General features: G+C 41.1%; 1 protein-coding gene across 1 annotated transcript in view; it reads left to right on the forward strand.

Moving 5' to 3' along the window:
* Nucleotides 1-27,650, forward strand: part of dph1 (diphthamide biosynthesis 1) — a gene marked incomplete at its 5' end in the record, with an annotated part of 89,575 nt that overhangs the window by 31,706 nt on the left and 30,219 nt on the right. The window contains one exon of the mRNA XM_083886613.1: nucleotides 21,711-21,832. Coding sequence (XP_083742739.1) covers nucleotides 21,711-21,832 — 122 coding nt within the window. The remainder of the gene's footprint in view (nucleotides 1-21,710; nucleotides 21,833-27,650) is intronic.

Genomic DNA, 27,650 nt, shown 5'->3' on the forward strand with positions numbered 1-27,650 from the left:
ATAGATTGCTTATCGAGGACCGTGTATTGGGTATCGACGACCGTGTATTGTGTATCGAGGACCTTGTATTGCGTATCGGGGACAGTGTTTTGCGTATAGAGGACCGTGTATTGCGTATCGAGGACCGTGTTTTGCGTATCGAGGACGGTGTTTTGCGTATCGAGGACGGTGTATTGTGTATCGAGGACCGTGAATTGCGTATCGAGGACCGTGAATTGCGTATCGAGGACCGTGTATTGCGTATCGAGGACAGTGTATTGCGTATCGAGGACGGTGTATTGCGTATCGAGGACGGTGTATTGCGTATCGAGGACCGTGCATTGCGTATCGAGGACCGTGCTTTGCGTATCGAGGACCGTGTATTGCGTATCGAGGACCGTGTTTTGCGTATCGAGGACCGTGTATTGCGTATCGAGGACCGTGTATTGCGTATCGAGGACGGTGTATTGCGTATCGAGGACGGTGTATTGCGTATCGAGGACGGTGTATTGCGTATCGAGGACCGTGCATTGCGTATCGAGGACCGTGCATTGCGTATCGAGGACCGTGTTTTGCGTATCGAGGACCGTGCATTGCGTATCGAGGACCGTGTTTTGCGTATCGAGGACCGTGCATTGCGTATCGAGGACCGTGTATTGCGTATCGAGGACGGTGTATTGCGTATCGAGGACGGTGCATTGCGTATCGAGGACCGTGCATTGCGTATCGAGGACCGTGTTTTGCGTATCGAGGACCGTGTATTGCGTATCGAGGACCGTGTTTTGCGTATCGAGGACGGTGTATTGCGTATCGAGGACTGTGCATTGTGTATCGCGGACCCTGTATCGCGCATCGCAGACCACGTATCCAGTATCGTGGACCACTTATCGCAAACCATACATCACGGACCGTGTATCGCGTACCGTGGACCACGAATCCAGTATCGTGGACCACTTATCGCAAACCACATATCACGGACCGTGTATCACATACCGTGGACCACATATTGCTGACCACGTATCACGCATTGTGGACCATGTATTGCGTCAAAATGTCAAAATAGATGTTTTCTTTTTTTTTAAGCCTGAAACATTTTAATATAAATTATATAAAATCACATCTCCAGCCCTGGCAACAGAAATATGATTAGCTACAGGGCAACAGAGCAGAAGGGGATTGGGCTTGTCATCGGAGGGGTGCCGGTTGGAATCCCTGCCAGCTTTTATTGGGCTGTACACTCTAAATTGACCGCAGCCGTGGGGAAGGAACCGCTTCCTGTGGTCCTGTTAGTGCAGCTCCCATCAGGACACGTGGAAGGGTTGTGTCGCTCACCGAGGGAATCTGGTGTAAAAATCTCTGCCAAATCAATCATTCAGGTTAACCACTGTGACAGCCACTTCTGGAGCGGGAGAAGCCGAAAGGAAAAGGAGAAAAAAACGTAGCAGGCACAAGTCAAGTGAAGGATAATAACAGTAACAGTAAATATCTACTGAAACTTTCGCTATATTTGCTCAAAAACGCCACACGGCAGTAAAATCAGATTCCGCCCCGTAACCATGTGAATTTACAGGTCTGTGTGATTTATTTCCCCGACGTCGCCTCCGTTCCTCAGACCCTGCGAGGGTTTAAGTGTGTCCTTTGACTTACAAATGAAATGTGAGCGTAGTAATGAGCACGAGGGTGAAGGCGGCCGTCGCCGTTTCCTCGGGTGGAAAAGACCAAACTGTGGTTTTATCTCAGACTGGATGCTTTATTTATGAATTAATGATACAAACACAATTCCCTCTCCGCAGCAGTGTGTAGAGGAGATAAGAAAAGGTTAGCGTCTTTCTTCCTCCCTGTTTCTCAGACTGCTCGTCTCTGGGTTTTATTTCTGCCGTTCCGTGTTCTTGTAATTGCGCTCACAAAGAAGAACATGTGTTATTATACATTCCGGAAATAATGTATGGGGAGAATAATACGTATGCTGCAGAAAAAATGTCGTCCTGCAGTCATTCCACCGGCGTTATTACGGCGCCGAGGCTGTTGAGAGACTCCAGTTGCACACGGTTGCACATTCGGTGAAATGAAAGAGGATGAAAAACGGTGGAAAAACTCAAGGAAGGTGTCGTTTAAAATTCAGCTTCATAGGCAGAGCGACAACTTTGTGAAATCTCGCGTCTAAGAAAGAAGGAAACGCTTCGAAAGACGTTCGGTCCTGATCGTGAAATCTAAGGAACGTTTTCTGATGATGGCGAATTATTTTGAATGTGAACAATTGTATTTTATATATTTGAGGCCAAGACCTCAGAATGACAGGATAATAACATGGAACTAATGATTTTTAATAAATACAGTTAGAGTTATATATCTAAAAAAAAAACTCATAATATGCATGTACGTTGTCCATATATGACATATATATGAAAAAGACATATCCCTCAGAGGTATAACAGCCTGGGAAAAATTGGCTTCTTGTAAATGTACATGGAAAACAGCATAACTGAAGGATTCTTTTCTCTCGCCTAAAAAAATATTGCATTTTAAAGCAAATATCACCTTTAAAATATGCAGTAGGAGCTTAAAAACACATGGAGGTCGTGTAACAACATGTGGACATGAGCTGTGCAAAGTCTGATGCTGCTGAAGTGAAGCAGAGTGAAATTGCAGAGGTTCTAGTAAAGAGATGTCTGGGCGTTCTCACTTTTGGAACAGCTTGGCACCATCTGTGCCATTTGAGATTTCTTAGGTACCAAATTATTAAAAACCCATTTAATTTTATTTATATGTAACTACAGATCTAAAAAGAACTTGTTTTTAAAAAAAAAAAAAAAAAGTATGATAACTGTCTGTAACTGTGTGGTGCGTAATAACAACTCTGTGACTCTGCAGCGTCTTCAGTTACTCAGCGCCATAGCTCTGGCTTACCTTGGTCAATTAGGGTGATTGACAGCTCGTTATAAACCTCTAAACCAATAGAATCAGACCCCGGTCTCCAAATGCGTGTGAATCACTTCATTAGCGAGTCAAAAGGACATAAATGCATATGACGCATTTGTGCGGACATTCGCCTTTCTCTAATCAGAACGATCTAATGTCTCTCTGTAATGATCAATCAGACCGGGATTTGTTCCCAAAGCATGCTGGGAATTGTAGTTCTTCATTAGAAGTGGGTTTGTTCCTGTGGAAATAACTTGTTTTGATAAACAGCAAAGGTAAGACAACATTTCTGCTTGTATTTCTTGAAAGTCAGTTGTTGTTTTGCTCTTATTTTGGGGCTGGATCTGTGAATCTTGGTCGTAGAGTGATAAAAATGGTACCGCTGGAATCTGTAGATTCTCCGCTGTCCAGCCGACATGTGTTTTTTTTGTTTACATAATCACGCTGACGCTCCGGTGCCGCTTCTCAATGAGTGCGCTGTGACGGGTTTTTTCCGCTCCTGCTGTTTAATCCATCAGTGTTTTAACTGAACTGTTTTTCGTGAACATAAGAATGGTTTATATGATCTTTTAGCTGAGTTTCTGACCTTTCTGTTGGTATGCAGCATGTCTGTGAAGAAGAGGTTAAGTAAACCGGTAGCCCAAAACCACGCTTGTAGCGTGAGGTAAAGAGTAAAAACAACTTCCTCAGAACTCTCTGGAACAACGGTGTTTAGCCACGCTTAGCATCAGATCATAGCAAAAATCGGTCATTGATAAGCAGTATCAGACTCGATATCATCCCTCATCGCTTATATAACAATGATGCTGTCAAGGGAAAAGAGAGGGAACATGAACAGAGTGTCTTTATTGTTAAGAGGACAAATCAAGGACAACTCCATCTCAAAGACTCACTTACGCTTAAGACGCTTGAATGAGACGGGATTCTGAGAAATTAAGATGTAGCGACAGAAAGCAGCTCACAGTCGAACGATGACAGAGGAGAATAAAAGGAGAGCGAAGGAGTCGCAGAGCTTTGAGAAAATGAAGAGAGTGGGTGAAATAACTTCAGGGAGTGGAGTGACGGATGATGGAGTGAAGCCTTCGGGCTGAAGGAAAGAGGGATTAGATGGATGTGACTTCATCAGCGGCAACAACAACACGGAAAAAAGAGGAGGTTTTTATGAGCGTTATTTTTCTGAGTTGACTTTTATGTCATGTGGATTGTGGCTTAAGGGACCACGTTGTGCTCTTTGATGAATCGTTCTCTCGTCTAAATGAGTGGATGCAGCAGTTAAATTACATCCAGCAGACTGTGTGTGTGAGAGGAAGTTTTTATAAAACACCAAAACACGACCTGGCCCTGAAAAGACTGGATTTAACCCGGCTTAAAAGATCAGATTCTTTCATACGGCGATTGATACGTTTCAGGTGGAAACGACTTTATTTAACCCAAGCTTCACTAAGACTCGAGGCCTTTGGAGATCTGATCTTACCAAACATGATTCAAAAACCACATATGGATGTGGTTTTGAATGTGATCCTGATCAGATTTTTACAGATCTGTTTCAGTCTGATCGTCGTCTGCGTCAAACAACAACACTGACGTAGATCCAAAGAGAGTAAACTGGAGAGGACAATTTATTTATGACCCTGATGTGAAGAGACGTTCATTGTTCTGACGACGGTTGGATTGAAGCCTTTTTTCAGTCCATTTGTCCTGGATTTGATGGTCCTGGACTGATCCTGCCTGACGATAGTCGCTCAAATGGTGAATAACCAGGGTGGAGTGAGTCCTTTTAGGATAGTGTTGGCTCTCCTGAGGCAGGAGGACAACCATGGAGGTTATATCCAGGGTTAGGGTTAGGATTAGAGATTAGGAGGTTAAAACTCTATTGCACAGGCCTACTGATTCGGCGTTTGGTGATGGTGGTTCAGTCCAGGTCAGGGCCCGATCCCCAGGCAGAGCTCTGGGCAAGAAGAGTGGACCCACTATACAGTTAAAGTTATAAATACATCCAATATATGTTTTTTGGAGATCTGGAGTTGAAGATGGGTTGCCGGCAGGTGGGTGGGAGGGTAAGTGTTGTGGGAAAAATGAAGGGTAAGTGAAATAATGCTAAATTAAAATCTGGGCGAAGGACTGTGGAATTGATGGGATGGATACTGGGATGGATGGATGGCTGGTGTTGGCTCTCCTGAGGCAGGAGGACAACCGTGGAGGTTCTATCCAGGGTTATGGTTGGAATTGGGGTTAGAGATTAGGAGGTTAAAACTCTGTTGCACAGACCTACTGATCCAGCGTTTGGTGATGGTGGTTTAGTCCAGGTCTGTCAGGTCAGGGTTCGATCCCCAGGCAGAGCTCTGGGCAGGAAGAGGGGACCCACTATACAGTTAAAGTTCTAAATTAATAAATCTCTCTAAGTCCGAAGCCGTGGTTTATCGACCGGAAAAAGGTGGCTTGCTCCCTCCGGGTCAGTGGAGAGATCCTGCCTCAGGTGGAGGAGTTTAAGTATCTCGGGGTCTTGTTCACGAGTGAGGGAAGGATGGAGCGTGAGATTGGCGGGCGGATCGGGGGCATTACCGGTAGATTGACCGGTCAATCTACGTTCCTACCCTCACCTATGGTCATGAACTTTCAGTTATGACCGAAAGAACGAGATCCCGGATACAAGCGGCTGAAATGAGTTTTCTCCACAGGGTGGCGGAGCGCTCCCTTAGAGATAGGGTGAGGAGCTCTGTCACCCGGGAGGAGCTCAGAGTAGAGCCGCTGCCCCTCCACATCGAGAGGAGCCAGCTGAGGTGGCTCGGGCATCTGTATCGGATGCCCCCTGGACGCCTCCTACCGGGAGCAGACCCAGAGGAAGACCCAGGACACGCTGGAGTGACCACGTCGCTCGGGTGGCCTGGGAACGCCTTGGGGTCCCCCCGGAAGAGCTGGAGGAAGTGTCCTGCGAGAGGGGAGGTCTGGGCGTCCCTTATCAGACTGCTGCCCCCGCGACCCGGATAAGTGGTGGAAGATGGATGGATGTATGGATGGATGGTGTTGGCTCTCCTGAGGCAGGAGGACAACTGTGGAAGTTCTATCCAGTCTTAGACTTATGACCTTCTCAGCCATTTTGGTGACCCTCTGGAGCTCAGAGGCAGTCGGTGAGGACGCTAGAAGGACACAAGCGGTCTCTGGTTGATGTTCTTTCTTCTGAAGGTTCTCAGGAAGTGGAGTCTTTTAGTTTCTCCTCAGGTTTTAAAGTAGGACTCTTGGATTACTCTGGCAACAGGTTTTGTGCCTTTGTTACTCCACGGAAATTCTTTTAACCTTAACTTTTTTATGCATTCTGCTGGTTTTAATGAACCGAGATCTTGTGAAGTCGACTTTGTGACGCAAATCTGAGAAAGCGCTCTTCAAAAATAACTTTATCGTCGTCATTATTGGTGATTATATAAATGTGCGTTGAGCAGGTTTTGGCTGACGTTTTGATCTTTTTTGTCCGACCTCTGTTCGTCATCTGTGGATCTCTGTCTTGTGATGAAGCTGCGGGCTTTTTCCCCCCCGTAATGACCCGTCGTGGTTTTAGGCTTTTGAAAAAGTGCCACGACAAACGGATGAGGGTGCAGTCACAGAAATAGCCGTAATGATCTTGTTTTTCTGGGATTTTAAAGGATTATCTAATGGCATTACTGCAAACATCTGTCTGGGGCGTCGTCCCTCACGTCTCCTCTCCGTTTACTGGTTCCTGGCAGATGTTCACTTCCTGACGGAGTCGTACTTCACCGCGGGGGGTTTTTTGTGTGTGTGTGTGTGTGCGATCGCGGCGGCGTCTTGTGTTTGTGTCACAATGACGATAAAAGAAAAGAAATGGGAGAGGAAGAAACACTGAGTGGAAGATATAGGAAGGATGATTGCGGCGTTGAGCCTCGCGCCAAATGTATTTTCGTAGGCGAGTGCTTTGTCGGGATGTTTTTCTACGAGCAGAAAGCAGATCACGGATATCAGATTTGTTGCCGTTACAAAACCAGCAGCTGATAATTCATCCGTCTTATTTGTATTCTACTCTCATCATCATCGTCGTCCTCCTCCCTCCTCTGTTGGGAGGCTCAGTTTTGCTCTTTTCTTCTTGGTTATAAATATTTTTCTTAATTCCTTATTTTGTGACAGCGAAAAAAACTCCCGCGAGGTCCAGATTGACAAAATGTCCTCGGGCTGAGATCCAGAACTTCATCGAGTCCAACTCGATGTAGTAAACGCATCGTTTCAGTCAGGAAAAACAGTGGCTGAGGACGCGTGATAAACACTGGAGTAAATAAAAAGCCTTCACTCGTGGAGTAAAGTGTTCACCGTTGTTCGGTTGCGTCTAAAAATAGGAGTCAGTGACTCACCGGAGTCACAGTTATCATCATAACTCCTCCTCAAAACCCTCGGTGAGTTCGATCAACAGTTTAAACGCTCACTGGTGACTAAACTGCACCTGCTCCTACACGGCTTTGTCCTGAAAATGTGAAGTAAACAAACACATTCTCATGATTTAAAGTGAATCCTAAAGATGAAGGACAGACGGACAGACTCCTGCTGACTGTAGCTCTGTGTTTGTGGACAGTTTCTCTTTAAACTCACAGCAACATGGTGCAAATGTCGCTTCTCTATGAGTTTGTTAAACCAGTGGTTTGACAGCAGAGAGTTTACGTTAATATTCTGTATAAACACTGGTGATGGAGTCGTGATCGCAGACTTTCGTCCAAACTCAGACCAATGTTGGTGCTTTTCTATGATGCAGTTCAGTCACGTTGTTTTCAATGACTTCATAGCTCCTCCTCAATGTGGGCGGAGTCATCATAGCACTGCTGCATTAAAAGGTTTTGGAATTATGAGTAGATTTTGGAAGTTTAAGTGGATTATGGAATTATAAGTAGTTTTTGGAAGTTTAAGTAGATTTTGGAAATATAAGTATATTCTGGAACTTTTAGAAATTTGAGTAGTTTTTGGAAGTTTAAGTAGATTTTGGAACTTTGAGTAGATTTTGGATTTATAAGTGGATTTAGAAACTTTAAGTTGATTTTGGCACTTTAAGTAGTTTTTGGATTTATAAGTGGATTTATGAACTAAGTAGATTTTGGATTTATAAGTAGAGTTTGGAAGTTTAAGTAGTTTTTGGAAGTTTATGTAGATGTTGGAACTTTAAGTTGATTTTGGAACTTTAAGTAGATTTTAGAACAATAAGTAGATTTTGAAACTATAGGTAGTTTTTGGCACTTTAAGTAGTTTTTGGATTTATAAGTGGATTTATGAACCGAGTAGAGTTTGGAAGTTTATGTAGAGTTTGGAAGTTTAAGTAGTTTTTGGAAGTTTATGTAGATGATGGAAGTTTAAGTTGATTTTGGAAGTTTAAGTAGATTTTGAAACTAGGAGTTGACTTGGGAACTTTAAGTAGATTTTAGAACAATAAGTAGATTTTGAAACTATAAGTAATTTTTGGCACTTTAAGTAGTTTTTGGAACTTTAAGTAGTTTTTGGATTTATAAGTCGATTTTGGAACAATAAGTAGATTTTGAAACTATAAGTAGTTTTTGGCACTTTAAATAGTTTTTGGATTTATAAGTAGTATTTTGAAGTATTTTTCCAGTTGGACATTGCTGTATTTGATGTCGTGCTCATGACTCTTCACTGAAGACACACTCAACCAATCAGTGACCTTCAATCTGATGATGTCACATTTTAGTATCTGCTCAGCAGGAAGTAAAACAAGGTTCTATCAGTGATGGAGAAGCAAAATAACGCGAACCTAACATTGGTGTCATAAAATAACTTATCTTTAAGCACACTGGTTTAGTTTTATATTTATTTTCTTCCTTTTTCCCAATTTGGGTTTAGATTAAAATTGACTAAACTTCTTAAAAAAAAAAAAAATCTTGTTCATTTACTTAAGAACAGCCCTCGCCCTGTGTTCCTCCTCGTTTATTTTATTATCTCTGATGTATCGCCGCGTTGCCTCACTTTTTCTTCCACTCATTAAAACGGCCTTGATTTACTGTAACCTATTTCCGTCCGGTTATCACGTTACCTCCGCTGCCCCCCGGTGAGCGCCGTCGTAACGGCGGTGAAAATAACGACGGTTCACTTCCGCCGAGCTCCGTCCTCCCCCGGGAGAGTCGTCTTTTTCCTGGACCGGTTCAGTTCTGCCCAGCTGCCAAACGCCGCTCGCTGCTTTGTGCCAAGAATGTGGGTGGAAATGAGCGAGCGTTCCACTGGGATGTCGTGTTTAAATGACCACTGTGGAGACGTTTGATCTGGAAACACATGCACCTGAGCCAGAGCCAGAGCCAGAGTCCATCAAACACAGCCCTATAATTAATAATAACAGGACGCAGAGATGTGGTGTTTCTGTTCACCTCATGTACGGCAGCAAGTAGTTGTTGTTTTTGTCGTTATTTTAAATGTTTCCAATCAATCAATTGTTTTCTGGATGAATGGATGAGTTGTTGTTGTTGTGAAAATTGTTGACGAGTGTTTTTCTCAAACCTCGACATGATGAAGTTTTCAAATGTCTTTTTGTGATTTTCCTTTTTTTATTTAGAACAAAGAATTCAGAAAAAAAAAATCATAATTAAGAAGCTGGAAAATAAGAAAACTTCAAACATTCAAACTCAAAAAGTTAATTACTTTCAGTGGATTTATTTATTTATTTAGGCAACATCAAACCTGACCGTTTAACTATATATATATATATATATATATATATATATATATATATATATATATATTTTTTTTTTTTTTTTTCACATTTTTACAAATGCATAATAATCAACAATATTTTACATGTTACATGATGATGTTGAACAGTAAACAAAATTATTATTCATGTCGTTATTTTGAAGTTTGGGAAAAACATTTTTATTTTCCAACATATTCTGACAGTTGATGAACCAAACAAGGAAATGATTCATCGAGAATATAATCGCGAGTTAACTTGAAGCTCAATATAGAGTGTTTTTTTGTTTGTTTTTATGAGAGGGTACGTTTTTGTCCTTAAGGTGAAGAACGTAACTATTATTTTAAACACAGTGTCATTGATGCGTCGTCGGAACACAAGTAGACATTTTAATATAGCATTAACACAGGCAACTTATCAAGTAGATTTTATTTATATACATATGTGTATACATATATATGTATATGCATATATGTACATGTGTATCTATCCATCTATATATATATATATATATATATATATATATATATATATATATATATATATGTATGTGTATATATATGTGTATGTGTATATATGTGTATGTGTAAGTGTGTGTATATATATGTGTATGTGTATATGTATATATGTATATATATATGTGTATGTATATATATGTGTGTGTGTGTATATTTATATATATATATGTATATATATATGTATATATGTATATGTATATATATATATATATATATGTATATATGTATATGTATATATGTATATGTATATATATATATATATATATATATATATATATATATGTATATATATATATATATACATACACATATATACATATATATATATATGTGTATGTATATATATATATATATATAAGGATAGTTATAGGAGACATTTTAAAACTGAATTAAAATGTTCCATTATTTTAGAAACTTGCACAGACTTTGTCTGAGTTTTAATCAGACGTGGTGGATGAATGTATTTTTATATACAAGGACGAGACTTGGCTCAACACACACACACACACACACACACACACACACACACACACACGCACACACTCTCTGATGTCTGCTTTGTGTTGCTGGTGTCTGTGCTCTGTCTCCATTGTTATGATTCCTCTGCCTCATTTTCTGATACAAAGTCATTGGCAGGTTCACATTAACTGTGGAGGCTGGTTTCAGATTCAGGTGAATCAGCCTTTTTCTTTTTCTTCTTAACTCTGCGGAGCAGTGGACGTCAGCGTCTGAACCGTGCGTCCGTTACGTCTTTGATTTCAGATAGTTTGAGTTTGTGCTGCAGTGAGAATAAGGACCTGTGAAACCTGTGTGGAAAACAAACAGGTGGCGTTAGCAGCAGACAGTCGTCGTGAGGCCTTTTCATTCGTTCCTTCAGCTGCGCTCAGACTGTGCTGCAGAGCTCCAGACGCTACGTGACTCCCTTTGTTTACTGCACTGTTGGTTGGAAAAGCTCCTGAAACACAAATGAATGGGAGCAGACAGAGCTGGTTCTGAAACTGTGAGAGTTCACTGTCGCTTATCAGAGAACCTGACACACTCAGCATGTCTGATGAAGGAGATTTTATTTATTTAAGTACATTCTGGAACTTAAAGTACATTTTGGAATTATAAGTGGATTTTGGAACCTTCAGTAATTTTTTTAAATGTGAGTAGTTTTTGGAAGTTTAAGTAGATTTTGGAACTTTGTGTAGTTTTTGGAACTTTAAGTAGTTTTTGGAATTATAAAAGGATTTTGGAAATTTAAGTAGATTTTGGAATCATAAGTGGATTTAGAAACTTTAAGTTGATTTTGGCACTTCAAGTAATTTTTGTATTTATAAGTGGATTTATGAACCAAGTAGATTTTGTATTTATAAGTAGATTTTGGAATTTAATTAGATTTTGGAATTATAAGTACATTCTGGAATTATAAGTAGATTTTGGAAATTTAAGTGGATTTTGGTATTGTACGTGTATTTTGGAATTAAAAGTAGATTTTGGAATTAATAGCTTTTAGAACTATAAATAGATTTTGGAACTATAAATAGATTTTGGAATTTAAGTTGTTTTTTGAACTATACATAGATTTTGGAATTATATGTTATTTTTGGAATTATAAGTCGATTTTGGTACTTGAAGTAGATTTTGGAACCTTTAGTAGTTGTTGGATTTATAAGTAGATTTCGGAACTAAGTGGATTTTGGAATTATACGTAGATTTTCGAATTATGAGTTGTTTTTGGAACTATTAGTTCCAAGGGTGCCAAATTAGGGTTAGGGTGCCAAATAATGGAACTATTCCTAATGAAAACGCAAAAAAAAATTTACCAAATACTTTAAAAAATACTTTACCAAACCAAATCTTTGCTGACCGTCGACTGACACATGGACGATGTCTGTAGATGTGAACAGCATCACTTCCTGCGTCACTTCCTGCCAAAATGGCGTCACCTTAGTTGGACGACGTCAGTTATAAGAACTGCTGTTATACTCTGCAAACACGATGTTTTAAAAATGAGGGTGGTAACTCTAAATCATGTCATGCAAGTTGAACCGTTTCTATTTAAGTAGTTTGTTCTCCCTTCTGCCTTGCCCTTGAGCCAGGCACTTAACCCCATTTCTAACCTACAGCGGAGATGGACTGTTAGACATTAATATAAAAGCATTAGAGGAAGTGAGGTCAAACAGAGTGGCCACTTAAGTGCTTTTTGTCCAAATAACAAACTGTATCTGCTCAGCCCTTCAGTATTTATATGTCTGACGTGACTCATTGTTTGTGTTGAATCACGCTGTCGAGAATCAGAGCTGGTGTTTCTGTGGAAATAAGTCTAAATTTACAGTTTAATCAAATTATCATGTTTTGTGGCAATTTTAGAGCTTTGAAAATAGATTTGTATGGTTTGAAGGTGTTTGGTGTTTTTTTATATCAGCACAATCTTGGGTTATTTACATCAATCAATGATTTAAGCTATCGTTAATATATTTAAATAGTGGATATCTTTTTAAACATGGCTTCTAAAGTTCATGTGCAAGTCCTAATTATGTGCTCAAAATGTCGACTGCCATCACTTAAGAGCTTATTAAGAATCCAGCAGAGGGTGAATGTGAGGTTTCCTACTATATCGTATGTAAGGCAAGGCTAGTAAATACATTTAAAAAAAAAACACAATCAATTAAAAAATCAAATATATAAATTAAACCAATTCAAAACAATTTAAAATCAAGCAGAAATGAATAAAACATTGCAATATTTAAAATCATTATTTTAAAATGATTAAAATCATTAAAAAGCATTTTTAAAATGAAAATTATTAAAATAAAATTATTTTAAAATAAATAAAACTATTAAAATCATTAAAAAGGAAAGATAAAGTTGTTCAAATGTAAGCGAGCTCATAAATATCTGTATATTCCAGTGTATGCTCTTTTTCTGCTGTTGGAGCTTCCTCCTGTTGTCAGTGATTTCCTCTTCAGGTTGGGTTAATTCCATCATATTTAACTCTAACAACAGCAGCTGTCAATAAAATAATAATGATGACAGTCGTTGATAAAGTAAACCGTCATACAGACGGTAAATAAAACCTGCTTTACGCTCTACGCTAACATAGCTGCGGCGTATGGAAGCGTCACCTGTTCTGCTCTCCATACAAACAAACATGTCCGACTCATGAATATTAACGACGCCCGCGTCAAAGTCAAACGTGGCTTTGTGCAGGATACGTGAAACGCAACTGTTGGAGCCGCGCGACTATATTTATCATCCTGAAATATATTAATGTGAGGCGCTGTTGCTTGAAGCGCGCTGAACACATACGGCAGCAAAACATCTGCTGTTAGCAGAAATCCCTCCTCCCCCTGACACACACACACACACACACACACACACACAAATTTGCATGGAAAACAAAACAGTATAAAGTAAACTGTAGCATCCTCTCTAACCTCGCTGCTGTCTGGAAATATTCACGTTAAAAAGCAGCATACGTTGTTTTTTTTTCACGCCGCTTTTGCAGGTTGAGCTCATTACCTTCAACGACCTGCATCGCAACGTTTATTTTTAGCAGATTGCACAGAAAAACCGAGGCACAAAGTTATTCTAAAACTTTATTTCTAAATAAAATAAAATAATAATATTGTGACGCTCTGCCGTAACTGTGTTTATAACTACGCGACAAACAAAGTAGCAACACAAAGTGCTGATAAATTAGCTTAGCTAAAAACTAAAATGTGTATCTGTTTTCATGAAAGGAGAATAAAAAGACACCTTTTATTTAATTGAACACTTAAGTGAACAGGTATAAGGAGATTAAAACTGTCTCGTCTTATTCTCTCTACGACGTCTCTTATCGAGCGTAAGATCGCAGACAAACGGTCAAACGGGTAAAAGAGCGAGTTTGTAATTATTGAAAAACAAGCGCAAACACAACCATGAATAATCATCTCTGCCTCAGACACAATACAATTACATTAGTCAATGTTTCCCTTTGGTGCAAGAAACACACGCGCACACACACACACACACGCACGCACGCACGCACGCACGCACGCACGCACACACACACACACACACACACACACACAGAGCAGAAAGTGTTTGATGAAGACAGTTGAATATTTAAATATTCCACAGTGATGAAGTCAGAGCTTCAGCCTCGTCTGATGAACTGCTGACACTTGTCACTCATCTGTGTTTTAAAGAATTCTGACTTTAGTCTCATAATTCTGACTTTATTCTTTATTCTGACTTAAAACTCAGAATTCTGACGTTATTCTTGCAATTCTGACTTAAAACTCAGAATTCTGATTTTATTCTCAAAATTCTGACTCTATTCTCACAATTCTCAGTTTGAACTCAGAATTCTGACTTAAATCTCAGAATCCTGAATTTATTTTCAGAATTCTGACTTTATTCGCACAATTCTCAGTTTAAATCAGAATTCTGAGTTTAATCTCAGAATCCTGTCTTAAAACCAGGATTCTGACTTTATTTTCAGAATTCTGACTTTAAACTCAGAATTCTGACGTTATTCTTGCAATTCTGACTTTAAACTCAGAATTCTGATTTTATTCTCAAAATTCTGACTCTATTCTCACAATTCTCAGTTTGAACTCAGAATTCTGACTTTAATCTCAGAATCCTGATTTTATTTTCAGAATTCTGACTTTATTCTCAGAATTCTCAGTTTAAATCAGAATTCTCACTTTAATCTCAGAATCCTGAATTTATTTTCATAATTCTGACTTTATTCGCACAATTCTCAGTTTAAATCAGAACTCTGAGTTTAATCTCAGAATCCTGTCTTAAAACCAGGATTCTGACTTTATTCTCAGAATTCTGACTTTAAACTCAGAATTATGACCTTTTCTCAGTCCTGTGTGGCTCTAATCCTCTTCCATACCTGTTCTGTTTTGGCATCAGAAGAAATTTCTCTCCGCAAAAAAATACGAGGGGCAGATTTTAGGTGTGAGTCAAAAATATTCTTCTTCTGTTGTGGCATTTTCTGTCAAATAAAAAGAGAGCGAGGAGGAGGAGGAGGAGGTTGTCCCAGAGGACGGAGGAGCTGAAAGATTAAACTGTTTTCATGCAAACACTGATGCTGATGCTGCTGCCACACAACCAGTGAAACCAAACACATTGGCCACTTAACCTGCTGAGAAACAGCAGTACACACACACACACACACACACACACACACACACACATACACACACACACACGTCGTGTTCATAACACAGATTCGGATCAGTCGTCTGTTTCTCACACATATCGAGCTGTATATGTTAAGCAGCTCATTAAGCAGAGCTGTTAGTGAGTTCAGGGGCTTCACTGACATCGTAATTAGATCTTAATGACATTTTTTTCGGCGGCCGACGCGAAAGACGCCGAGCGTCGTCCTGCAAATGAGGCTAAAAAAACCAGCTGCTGAAATAACGGCGACGAGAACTGAGGCCATAAATGGAAATGATGTGACACTGAGGACATTTCTGTCTCATTCTGCATGGACTCAGTCGTCGTCAGATACTGTGTGTGTGTGTGTGATATTATTCCAGTCTGGATTCTCCATGCCTTGGTTTCCCTCTCTCTCTCTCCCAGTGGTACACAGTGGGCACAGATATACGATGATGATGATGATGATGATGATGATGATGATGATGATGCTGAGCTCAGTAATTACTCGTGCGTTAGCATAGCACGTCTCCTCCTGTCTCTTAATCAGATTCTTAGCATTTATTACCATGAGATTCCCGTGTTCTCTTCTTTCTCACTCTGGAAATGACTGTGTGTGTGTGTGTGAAGAGTGTGTTAAAGTGTGTGTGTGTGTGTGTGTGCGCGTGTGTGTTGTGGGCTGACTGTGTATTTTTCTCTCTCCTCTCTCCTCTTCTCTCTCCCTCCTCTCGCTCTCCTCTCTCCTCTCTCTCCTCTTCTCTCACCTCTCTCTCTTCTCTCACCTCTCTCTCTTCTCTCTCTCCTCTCTCCTCTTCTCTCTCTCTCCTCTTCTCTCTCCTCTCTCCCCTCTCTTCTCTCTCTCCTCTTCTCTCTTCTCTCTCTCCTCTTCTCTCTCTCCTCTTCTCTCTCCTCTTCTCTCACCTCTCTCTCTTCTCTCACCTCTCTCTCTTCTCTCTCTCCTCTCTCCCTCCTCTCTCTCTCCTCTTCTCTCTCTCCTCTCTCTCCTCTCCCTCCTTCCTCTCTCTCCCTCCTCTCTCCTCCTCTCTCTCCTCTTCTCTCTCTCCTCTTCTCTCACCTCTCTCCTCTTCTCTCTCCTCTCCTCTCTCCCTCCTCTCTCTCTCCTCTCTCCTCTTCTCTCTCCTCTCTCCCTCCTCTCTCTCTCCTCTCCTCCTCTCGCCCTCCTCTCTCTCTCCTCTCTCTCATCTTCTCTCTCCCTCCTCGCTCTCTCCTCTCCTCTTCTCTCTCCTCTCTCTCTCCTCTCTCCCTCCTCTCTCTCCTCTCCTCCTCTCGCCCTCCTCTCTCTCTCCTCTCTCTCATCTTCTCTCTCCTCTTCTCTCTCTCCTCTCTCCTCTTCTCTCTCCTCTCTCTCCTCTCTCTCTTCTCTCTCTCCTCTCTCCCTCCTCTCTCTCTCCTCTTCTCTCTCTCCTCTCTCCCTCCTCTCTCTCCTCTCTCCTCTCTCTCCTCTCCCTCCTTCCTCTCTCTCCCTCCTCTCTCCTCCTCTCTCTCCTCTTCTCTCTCTCCTCTTCTCTCACCTCTCTCCTCTTCTCTCTCCTCTCCTCTCTCCCTCCTCTCTCTCTCCTCTTCTCTCTCCTCTCTCTCCTCTCTCCCTCCTCTCTCTCTCCTCTCCTCCTCTCGCCCTCCTCTCTCTTCCTCTCCTCTTCTCTCTCCTCTCTCTCTCCTCTCTCCCTCCTCTCTCTCTCCTCTCCCTCTCTCGCCCTCCTCTCTCTCTCCTCTCTCTCATCTTCTCTCTCCTCTTCTCTCTCTCTCCTCTCCTCCTCTCGCCCTCCTCTCTCTCTCCTCTCTCTCATCTTCTCTCTCCTCTCCTCTTCTCTCTCTCCTCTTCTCTCTCCTCTCTCTCTTCTTCTCTTCAATCCTCGTCGTACAGGTGGATTTCAGGAGTGAGGATTGAAGCGTTTTCCTCCTCGGTCGCTGCAGAAATCATCTGTTTTCAGATGATGGAAAGAAGAGCCATCGTGGTAGAAAATAAATGAAGAAAAACATAGTTTTTAAACACTTTAATGAACTTGTTTTAATTTACATTTTCATTTGTGGATATCTGATCCAGTGTTTTAGTGTCAGAGGTCGATACAGAGCGTCGTATCAGCTCATCCTCACTTCTCAAATGTCTTTGTTTTTGTCCACAAACACAAAAGGATTCAGTTTGAATGATTTCATTGTTTTTATGGAGCAAAGAAACAAAGCAAACTTCTTGTTTTTGTTTTCATGCGTGAGTAAACAGATGTAGAGTCACCACCGTGAACATCCATCCATCATCTACCTCTTTATCTTCACTGTTGTAAAAACTCATCACTCTATCGTTGTTGGAAGTCAAAATCAACACAAAGTGTCTTTTTTTTCTTCCAGAATAAAAGCCCCCTGGTGTTGAAACCCTATCGTATTTTTACTTAACGGCGTCGACGACGCTCTCGTTGATTGTGTTTACAGCACAGAGTCATTGTTTCCAGTGGAGACATTTAACCATCACAACGACTCTGAAGCTGTTAAATTAGGGTAAAAATCCTGCAGAGAGAGTTGTGCTTTAATACGACGACGACTGCTACGACACATGGAGCTTGAGCTTTAACCAGAGGACAATGATGAGTCCACAGAGAGAAAAGCAGAGATTAGATCAGAGAAAAACAGGGAGGAAAAGACTCAATGGAAATGTTCACAGAGTGAGGATTGAATGGATGTGGAGGAAAGACTGTTCAGCAGGAGAGAAGAGAGACTGTGGAGGATGGAGATTCTTCTCCTCTCTTCTCTATCTGTTTATCACACACCTCTTCTCCCTCTTTCCTCACTTCTCTCGCTCTTCTCTACTCTTCACTCTATCTTCTCTCTCTCTTTCCCCACTTCTCTCTCTCACACACCTCCTCTCTCTCTCCTCTCCTATTTCTTCTTTCTCCTTGCTCTCTGTTTATCACACACATCTCCTCTCTCTTTCCTCTCTCCTCTACTCACATCTCTCTCCTCCCTCTCTCTGTTCATCACACACCTCTTCTCTCTCTCTTTTCTCTCACTTTGTTCATCGCACACCTCTTCTCTCTCCCCCCTCTCTCTCTCTCACTCTGTTTACCACACACCAATTCGCTCTCCTCTATTTCCTCTCTTCACTCTGTTTATCACACACATCTCCTCTCTCTTTCCTCTCTTCTCTACTCACATCTCTCTCCTCCCTCTCTCTGTTCATCACACACCTCTTCTCTCTCTCTTTTCTCTCACTTTGTTCATCGCACACCTCTTCTCTCTCCCCCCTCTCTCTCTCTCACTCTGTTTACCACACACCAATTCGCTCTCCTCTATTTCCTCTCTTCACTCTGTTTATCACACACATCTTCTCTCTCTTTCCTCTCTTATCTCTCTCTTCTCTACTCACATCTCTCTCCTCTCTCTCACTCTGTTTATCACACACATCTTCTCTCTCTTTCCTCTCTTCTCTCTCTCTTCTCTACTCACATCTCTCTCCTCTCTCACTCTGTTCATCACACAAATCTTCTCTCTCTCTTCTCTCTCCTCTCTCTCAGGGTATCCACGGGGTCTTAAAAGGTCTTAAATCCAACAATTTGAATTTAAGGCCTTAAAATGTCTTAAATTCTCCTAAAATCTAATAAAAGGTCTTGTATACAATTTTGAAAGGTCTATTAACGTTACTTTGATTTAAAACGTGCATAAACTTCAGTCTCGCTTTGAAATGTTTCTATTTTTGATAATGCGATAACACAACTACGACGCGGAACTAAAGTAGGTCACCTGTGCTGCCCGGTGACAATTTATCCAGCACCACTAGCTAGTGGGCTGTGCGCGCGCCGCGGTGTGTTACAGCTTAGCATAGCAGCGGAGAAAACTTAACGAAATCCCACAGCTAAGTTGAATTGCTTGCATTAGATGGGTAAGTGCAAGTTCAGCCATTTGTGGCTCTAAATTTTCCTTCATGTCTTTTGTACTTTTTTGCCAAATGGGTCTTTAATTGTATTCAATAAGGTCTTAAAAAAGTCTTATAAAGTCTTAAATTTGACTTGTTGAAACCTGCAGAGACCCTGCTCTCTTCTCCCTCTCTCTGTCCATCACACACCTCTTCTCTCCCTCCTCTCTCTTCTTTCTCTCTGTTCATCACACACTCTTCTCTCTCTCTTCTCTCTCACTCTGTTCATCGCACACCTCTTCTCTCCCTCCTCTCTCTTCTTTCTCTCTGTTCATCACACACTCTTCTCTCTCTCTTCTTTCTCTCTGTTCATCACACACTCTTCTCTCTCTCTTCTCTCTCACTCTGTTCATCGCACACCTCTTCTCTCCCTCCTCTCTCTTCCCTCTCTCACTCTGTTCATCACACACCTCTTCTCTCTCCCCCCTCTCTCTTTCTCACTCTGTTCCTCACACACTCTTCTCTCTCTCTTCTCTCTTCACTCTGTTTATCACACACATCTTCTCTCTCTCCTCTCCTCTCTTCTTCTCTCTCTCTGTTTATCACACACCTCTTCTCCCCCTTCCTCTTCTTTCCTCTCTATCTATCACACCCCTCTTCTCTCTCTCTGTGTTTTTCACGCACCTCCTCTTTCCTCGTTATTTCCTCTCTTCTCTCACTCTGTTTACCACACACCAATTCTCTCTCCTCTATTTCCTCTCTTCACTCTGTTCATCACACACCTCTTCTCTCTCTCCCTCCATCTCATCTCATCTCCATGCTGCTCCTTCTGTGGAGGCTGCATCTGTCAGAGAACTCCCACACAAATACCTGGCAACCTCCACCTCCTTCTCCCCCCCCCACTCCTCACCATCAACCACCTGTCTCCCTCTCTCCTCTCCCTCTCTCCTCTTCCTCCCTCTCTCCTCTCCTACAACACCACCGCCTCACACTTATGTTCTTGTCTCTTGCCCTCAGCCTTGATTTGATTTTATTTAGCTTTTATAGCTTTACTTAGCATTTTATTTGCCCATAAAGAGTGATAAGAGAAAGAAGGAGCTGCTCCTCTCTCTGCGGTGCCATCAGCGATTCATTCTAACAGATTTGACTCTGCAGATGTCGCTGGAAATTGGAAGTTTTCCTCTTTTAAACAGGCCATGAATATATATACATAGTTTTTTTTCCCTTTCCTTCCTGTTGCTGCCACAAAGTGGAACATTAGGTCCACACGGTGTCTGCTTCACCCTCACAGATGTGACTTCAAAAACTACAACCAGTCTGAATAAATGTTCTCTGAATCCAGGTCAGCAGGCAAACACTGATTCATTTGTATAACGTCGGCAACTAACTCTTATTTTCACCATCGATTAATCTGTCAATTACTATTTAATCAGTCAGAATACAATATACAAAAATATACCAACTTAATAATAATCATCATCATCAACATCAGGCAAATGGATCATTTCCTGATTTTCAAAAATTCATGAAAATTATTCCTTTAAAGGTTTGCAAATATTTTCGACGCATCCTTGTTCAGGGCGATGCCGACTATTATGATGGTAAATTTCAAGTCATTCCGAGATACTTTTAGTTTTTTTGAAAAAATTCAGCTCACTGTCAAAGTGCATCAGGGCAAATGGATCATTTTCTGATTTTCAAAAATTCATTAAAATTTTTCCTAAAGAGATTTATGAATAGTTTCAATTGATCCTTGTTCAGGGCGATGCCGACTATTATGATGGTGAATTTCAAGTCATTCTGAGATACTTTTTGTTTTTTTGAAGAAAGTCAGCTCACTGTCAAAGTGCATCAGGGAAAATGGATCATTTCCTGAATTTCAAAAATTCTTTTAAATTATTCCTTTAAAGATTTGCGAATATTTTCAACGGATCCTTATTCAGGGTGATGCCGACTATTATGATGGTAAATTTCAAGTCATTCCAAGATACTTTTTGTTTTTTAAAAAGAAAGTCAGCTCACTGTCAAAGTGCATCAGGGCAAATGGATCATTTTCTGATTTTCAAAAATTCATTAAAATTTTTCCTAAAGAGATTTATGAATAGTTTCAATTGATCCTTGTTCAGGGCGATGCCGACTATTATGATGGTGAATTTCAAGTCAATGATCCTTTTTAATTGAAAATCCACAGTTTATGCCGACGATGAAAGAAACACTTAGATTAATCATGAAAAAGTCCTTCTTTACGTCCCGTCTTTCCTCTCTGTGGTCAAACCTCACCGATGACCCTGTGCTCCTCGTGTGGTCAGGGTTTTTACTGCCAGACTTCATTTGATGCACTCTGTGTCTGTCTGTCTGTCTGTGTGTCTGTGTGTGTGTGTGTTTGTGTGTGCGTTTGTGTGTGTGAGTCATTGACTGACGATGAATGCACTCAGGTTTTTCATGGCGTCCTCGCTCTCTGTCAGAGGGATTGATCGCGTTGCTCTCACTCATGATCACGGCGTACGTTATGTACATCGATAACCGTGGTAACAAACTGCAGCACATGTATATATGTGTATCTGTGTGTGTCTGTACTGATTAGCGTGTGCATTTGTTCCAGGTTCACGGAGGCAGATACGATCGTGTTGGGCGACGTGACGTACGGCGCCTGCTGCGTGGACGACTTCACAGCCAGAGCTCTGGGAGCTGACTTCATGGTTCACTATGGACACAGCTGTCTCAGTGAGTCCACTTTGGTCACTATTATCATCTAAATGTTTAAAAGAAAACAAACTGTTTATTTAAAGATCTCTCTGTTGGCTTTTATTACCGCGATATTTCACTGGAAACCAAGGACAGCAACGCAAAATGTAAACCACGTTTTCTGCTGGAGCTGTTTTTGTCCTCCACCACCAGGGGGTGCCAACATGACATGTTTTGTTTGGTTTGACACATCGTTGCATGTTGTACGGCTATTGTCCAGCCCACTTCTTCTTCTTCTTCTTCCACTTGTACTTTCAAGAAACCAAAATGTTTCCATCCGCTTTCTACCTCTTTATCGTCCACATGATGGTCACCAGGGGGCGCTGTGCTCATCTCAGCTGGGGTCACATCGTGAACGGGTCATGAGTCCATCACAGGGACGTATATAGAGACAAAAAACTATCCACTCTCACATAGGGATGGGGCCGATCCGATCCAGTATCGGTATCGGGTATCGTTTTTTGTTTTCTTCTGTGAAGACAGACGTCGTCGTATCGTGATATTATCGCGTATCGTGGACCGCGAGAAACCCTGGGATTCAGTCTGTCACGTACAACATTCAGTTTTCAACCTGAAGCGTTATTTTTCAGATTATGGCTATTCCATATTTGTGTTATAATCCAGAATCGAGATGCATGAGGAGATTATTTCCCCCACCTCTAGTTGAAGGGCGGCCGGATAGCGACCCAGGTGTCTGCCGTACTTATCAACTAAAGGCAAAGATGCATTTAAGATGTGCTTAAACGTTAAACATTAAGATAATCTGTCAGTGTTTGGTCCAAAGTGTTTCCTTAAACCTGGAAATGATGACGTTCCCTAAATAAACGACTGGATTAAGAATCAGGAAACTCACGATCCAAACCTCTAAATGGCACGTCTCTTAGCACAGACCATAATAAAACTGTGTTGTGTTCATCGAAGCAGAATAAGAGCGAAGCAATAATTCAGTAACAGCCCATAATATCTTATAATAAAAGAGCTGTGCACTGTTCAGACTCTCTCTGGGAAACGTCCCGTTATTACTATTAAATGTTTCGTCCCAGATTTTGTGGCAAAGTTTCTCTCTCTGTGTTTAATGAGTGTTTGTTGTTTTTGAGTTTTCAAAACCACGTCTTACTCTGGAGCCAAATTTACACTTTAATATCTGACATTTTATCACAGTTATTATCTTCATTTATCACAGTTTTCTGCTGTTTTGTTTAAAATCGCCTCAGTGGGTAATCCATGGTTAATCCAGAGTCCACTTCAGACCTGACACCAACATCTGATCAGGTCCAGATTTCAGGTCTGAACACAATCCCAGTCTGTCCTGAACGAGGACTCAGGTCCATCATCACAAAAACTACATTTGAAGGTGGATTAAGAAGAAATCTGTGACAGAACCAGACTCAAAGATCTGCCTAGACAGGTTGGGGTGAAAGGAAAAACGAGGGAGATAGACTGACACACAATCTGTAGACAGACGCACAATCTGAAGACAGACACACAGTCAGTAGACAGACACACAATCAGGAGATAGACGCACAATCTGAAGACAGACGCACAATCTGAAGACAGACGCACAATCTGAAGACGCACAATCAGAAGACAGACGCACAATCTGAAGACGCACAATCTGAAGACGCACAATCAGAAGACAGATGCACAATCGGAAGCCAGACACACAATCGGAAGACAGACGCACAATCTGAAGACAGATGCACAATCAGAATACAGACACACAATCTGAAAAACGCACAATCTTAAAAACCGTAATTTGAAGACGGACGCACAATCAGAAGACGGACGCACAATCTGAAGACAGACACACAGTCAGAAGACAGACACACAATCAGTAGACAGACACACAATCTATAGACAGACACGCAATCTATAGACAGACACACAATCTATAGACAGACACACAATCATACGTGGACAAACGGACCGTTGCAGTTATCGATCAACAGGAACATGTGTTTGTGTGTAGCTAGTTAGCTTTGGGCGGTTCAGCTCCAGCGTGGACGCTGTATCCGTGCAGACCTTTGGAGCCTGAACATCACATTTACCCCCGGAGATCAATGGGCAACATGCATTAGAGGCGTCCTTTGAAAAGCTCGAGTAGTTCCAGAGGACGCTCGCCCTCGCTGTCTGTCTGCAGCACAACATGAGAGGAAATGCTAAATCAATAGTTCTGATATTTCACTGCCACAACAAACTCACCTCTCCTAAATACCAGGAACCAGCCACTGCATTTTAATTCACCGCCCAAAAAAAGACCTGTGAGTTTGTTTTCTCTCAGTGTGTGTGTGTGTGTTCTTGTACTTGCGGCATACTGAGGACCAGTGAGGGTATTTAACCAACAAAGTGAGGACATTTTTACAAAGTGAGGACATTTTGGCCGGTCCTCACTTTGAAATCACTTCCTGAGGTTGTAAATGTGCTTTACTCTGTTATTAACAAACGTCCTCAATTTGGTACAAAAACCTGTTTTCCAGCCCTGGTGTTTCACACACGTTTTGCTCTGGGGCTCCACCTGCAGACATTTTATGGTACTGCACCCAGTGGTTCTTTATAGATGTCATTCATGAAGTAGATATTTGTAACTGTGTTGATTTATAAAGTGGAAATGCTGGTCCTCAGTGTGCAGCAAGTACAAGAGTGTCTGTCTGTGTGTGTGTGTGCGTGTTCTTGTACTTGCAGCATACTGAGGACCAGTGAGGGTTTTTAACCAACAGAGTGAGGTCATTTTTACAAAGTGAGGACATTTTGGCCGGTCCTCACTTTGTTTTCATCGAAAACCACTTCCTTAGGTTGTAAACATGCTATACTCTGTTTTTAACGTAGTGTTTCATACACTTTTCGCTCTGGGGCTCCACCTGCAGACATGTTATGGTACTGCAACCCAGTAGTTCTTTATAGATGTCATACATGAAGTAGATATTTGTAATTGTGTCGATTTATGAAGTGGAATAGCTGGTCCTCACTTTGTCAGCAAGTACAAGTGTGTGTGTGTGTGTGTGTGTGTGCGTGTTCACCACTTCATGTTACACACAGACGCGTGAACAGAGATAAAGATTTTAATTGACGGTGAAACAGATTCACTCAGATCTGTAGGAAAAGATCATCAGTGTTTTTGTGTGTTTTCCTGACCTTCCTCACTCCTTCATCACGAGGAGTGAGGACGTGATCTGAAGTGCGTCCCTCGGTGTCAGACACCTGCAGGAGATTAAAGGCGCTGCGCTCGCTCACTGGCCGACTCTGTCCCTGTGAAGTATCACCTTCTGAATATCAGTCGCGGTCCTTTGTTGTCGTGAAGGCAACAACGGTGTCGTCATTAAAACACTGCCTCTGTGTTTTTTTTTAAAAACATATTTACGTATGAACCGACTTCGTTATGCCGGAGTTTAAACGTTAACGCTGTCACAGAGAGTCTGATTTGTTGAGTTTGTTTACCCTTTAGTTTATTGTGGTTATTTGTGGGGAAAAAAGAATAATAAAGAATAAAATCTGGCGACGCCTCACACTCAGATAATGATGATGATAATCCAGAGCAGCTGGTGCAGTTTTAAATATGACTGGAGCGTCTTCTGCATCACAAGCACGTCCAGATCCAGACTATTTTGGTGACATGACTCATTTAAGAAGCAAAAACAAACACAAAAGTAGTCGACTTTATGGAGAATAAGGCGAGTTTGTAAAGACGAGGTTATTTCACTGCTGTTTTTTATAGTTTTTACTCGCGATAAACTGTGATTTTTCAGCTTAAATGTTGAATATTTTCTGGTTTCTTTGCTCCATAAAAACAAAGAAATAATAACATTTGACAACATCATAATTTCCAGCTTTTTAGAAACACTGATCCACATTTTTCAACACATTTACGAGGTTCCTTGAATGCTATGAACCCCTGAAATCAAGAAATCATTCAAACGGATAGAGTTTGTGTTTGTGGACAAAAAGAAGATGTTTGAGAACGTCATCATTTACAGTATTTGTTGAACTAAATGACTTATCAATCAATCAATGGAGAAAATGGTCTACAGAAACTTATAAAGACACATTTCTGTTCATGAAAGGATGAGGAAAGTTATTAAATAGAAAATAAAGGGTTTTTTGTACTATTTCGAAGAGAATTTTTGACATTTTGAAGCGTCGACACCAGTTAAATGAAAGAAAATCATCATGTTATTGATTGTTTCCTGATCAGTGAAGGACAGTTTCACATCTTTGCTCTAAAATTAATCACAGCCTCCGATTTTGATAATTAATCAATGAGTTTTTTAACAATTAAAACCAGTTTCCGTGATTTTTCAGCTTCCTAAATGTTGAATATTTTCTGGTTTCTTTGCGCCATAAAACAAAGAAATCAATCATCATTTCCACTGATTAGAAACACTGATCAACATTTTTCAACACATTTACGAGGTTCCTTGAATGCTATGAACCGCTGCATTATTTCCATCCTCTGAACTTAAGAATATTGTCATTTCCTCACAGTATTTTTGCTCTCTCTCTGCTTTAGTGTGTGATTGTGTTTAAATGGTCAGTAATGAGCAGCAGAGCTGAGTGACCGCTGCTGCTGTAACTCACAGGTGAATTAAACCTGTTGACAGTGAAAGTGAGTCCCGTCCATCTCGTCCACTCATTCTCTAATTGCGCCGCCTAAATGCTCTCAGGCTATAGCAGCGCTGACGCCGATCGATGTCACTCTTCTTTGGCTTCTTTTTCAACATCATCGCCGTCGTTGTTGTGGAGCGGCTGTAAACGAGCAATAAGACGGAAGCTGTCGTTCATGGTCTGGATCTTTACTCTGCTCCTGCAGACCTCTGTTTACCCTCATGATATATTTAACTCGTCGCTTTCTCCACTCAACTCATGTCTCCAGGCTAAAGCTCGCCTTTAACAACACGTCTCCATCTCCGTTCCCCCACTATCTCTGCTCTGTGATGGGAGGCCATTCATCATCTGTGTTAACGGCTAACTGACACACACACACACACACACATTCTTGTACTTGCTGCATACTGAGGACTGGGTTGCTGACAAAGTGAGGACCAGCATTTCCACTTTATAAATCAACACAAATACAAATATATACATCTATAAAGAACTACTGGTTGCAGTACCATAAAATGTCTGCAGGTGGAGCCCCAGAGCAAAAAGGGCTGGAAAACGTTTTCGATTTTTTTTTTTTGTATTTTTTTTGTTCCAAAATTTGACAAAAACGTCATACTATACTGTCGTCCAAAATTTGAAAAAATCTTTGACAAAAAAATGTTTCTTCCAAAATGTGACAACAACGTCATACTATACTGTCAACCAAAAGTAGAAAAAAAAAAAAAAAAAAAAAAAGTGGGTCCAAAATTTGACAAAAAAAGTCATACTATACTGTCGTCCCAAATTTTATTTTATTTTTTAGACAAATTGAGTATAGCATGTTATAGCAACCTAAGGAAGTGATTTCAATGAAAACAAAGTGAGGACCGGCCAAAATGTCCTCACTCTGTAAAAATGACCTCACTTTGTTGGTTAAAAACCCTCACTTGTCCTCAGTATGCTGCAAGTACAAGTACAAGCACACACACACGCAGTATCCTGTTACTTTTCCCAGTATTTACCCCGTACATTATTGAATCACCTTCCTCCATCCTGAGATTGGATTCCAGTGTTTTCCGGCCTACGTTTGATAGGAATCTCTTTGTTTCCTCACATTCCCGTGGCCCTGTTTCTATCCCATCTGACACCTTATATATGACACATACACACACGTGTGTGTTTCTCTGCTTCTCTTTGGCTGTTTATCTCCTGTTCTGTC

This window comes from Microchirus variegatus (genome assembly GCF_963457635.1).
Source record: "Microchirus variegatus genome assembly, chromosome: 3".
NCBI classification, from domain to species: domain Eukaryota; kingdom Metazoa; phylum Chordata; class Actinopteri; order Pleuronectiformes; family Soleidae; genus Microchirus; species Microchirus variegatus.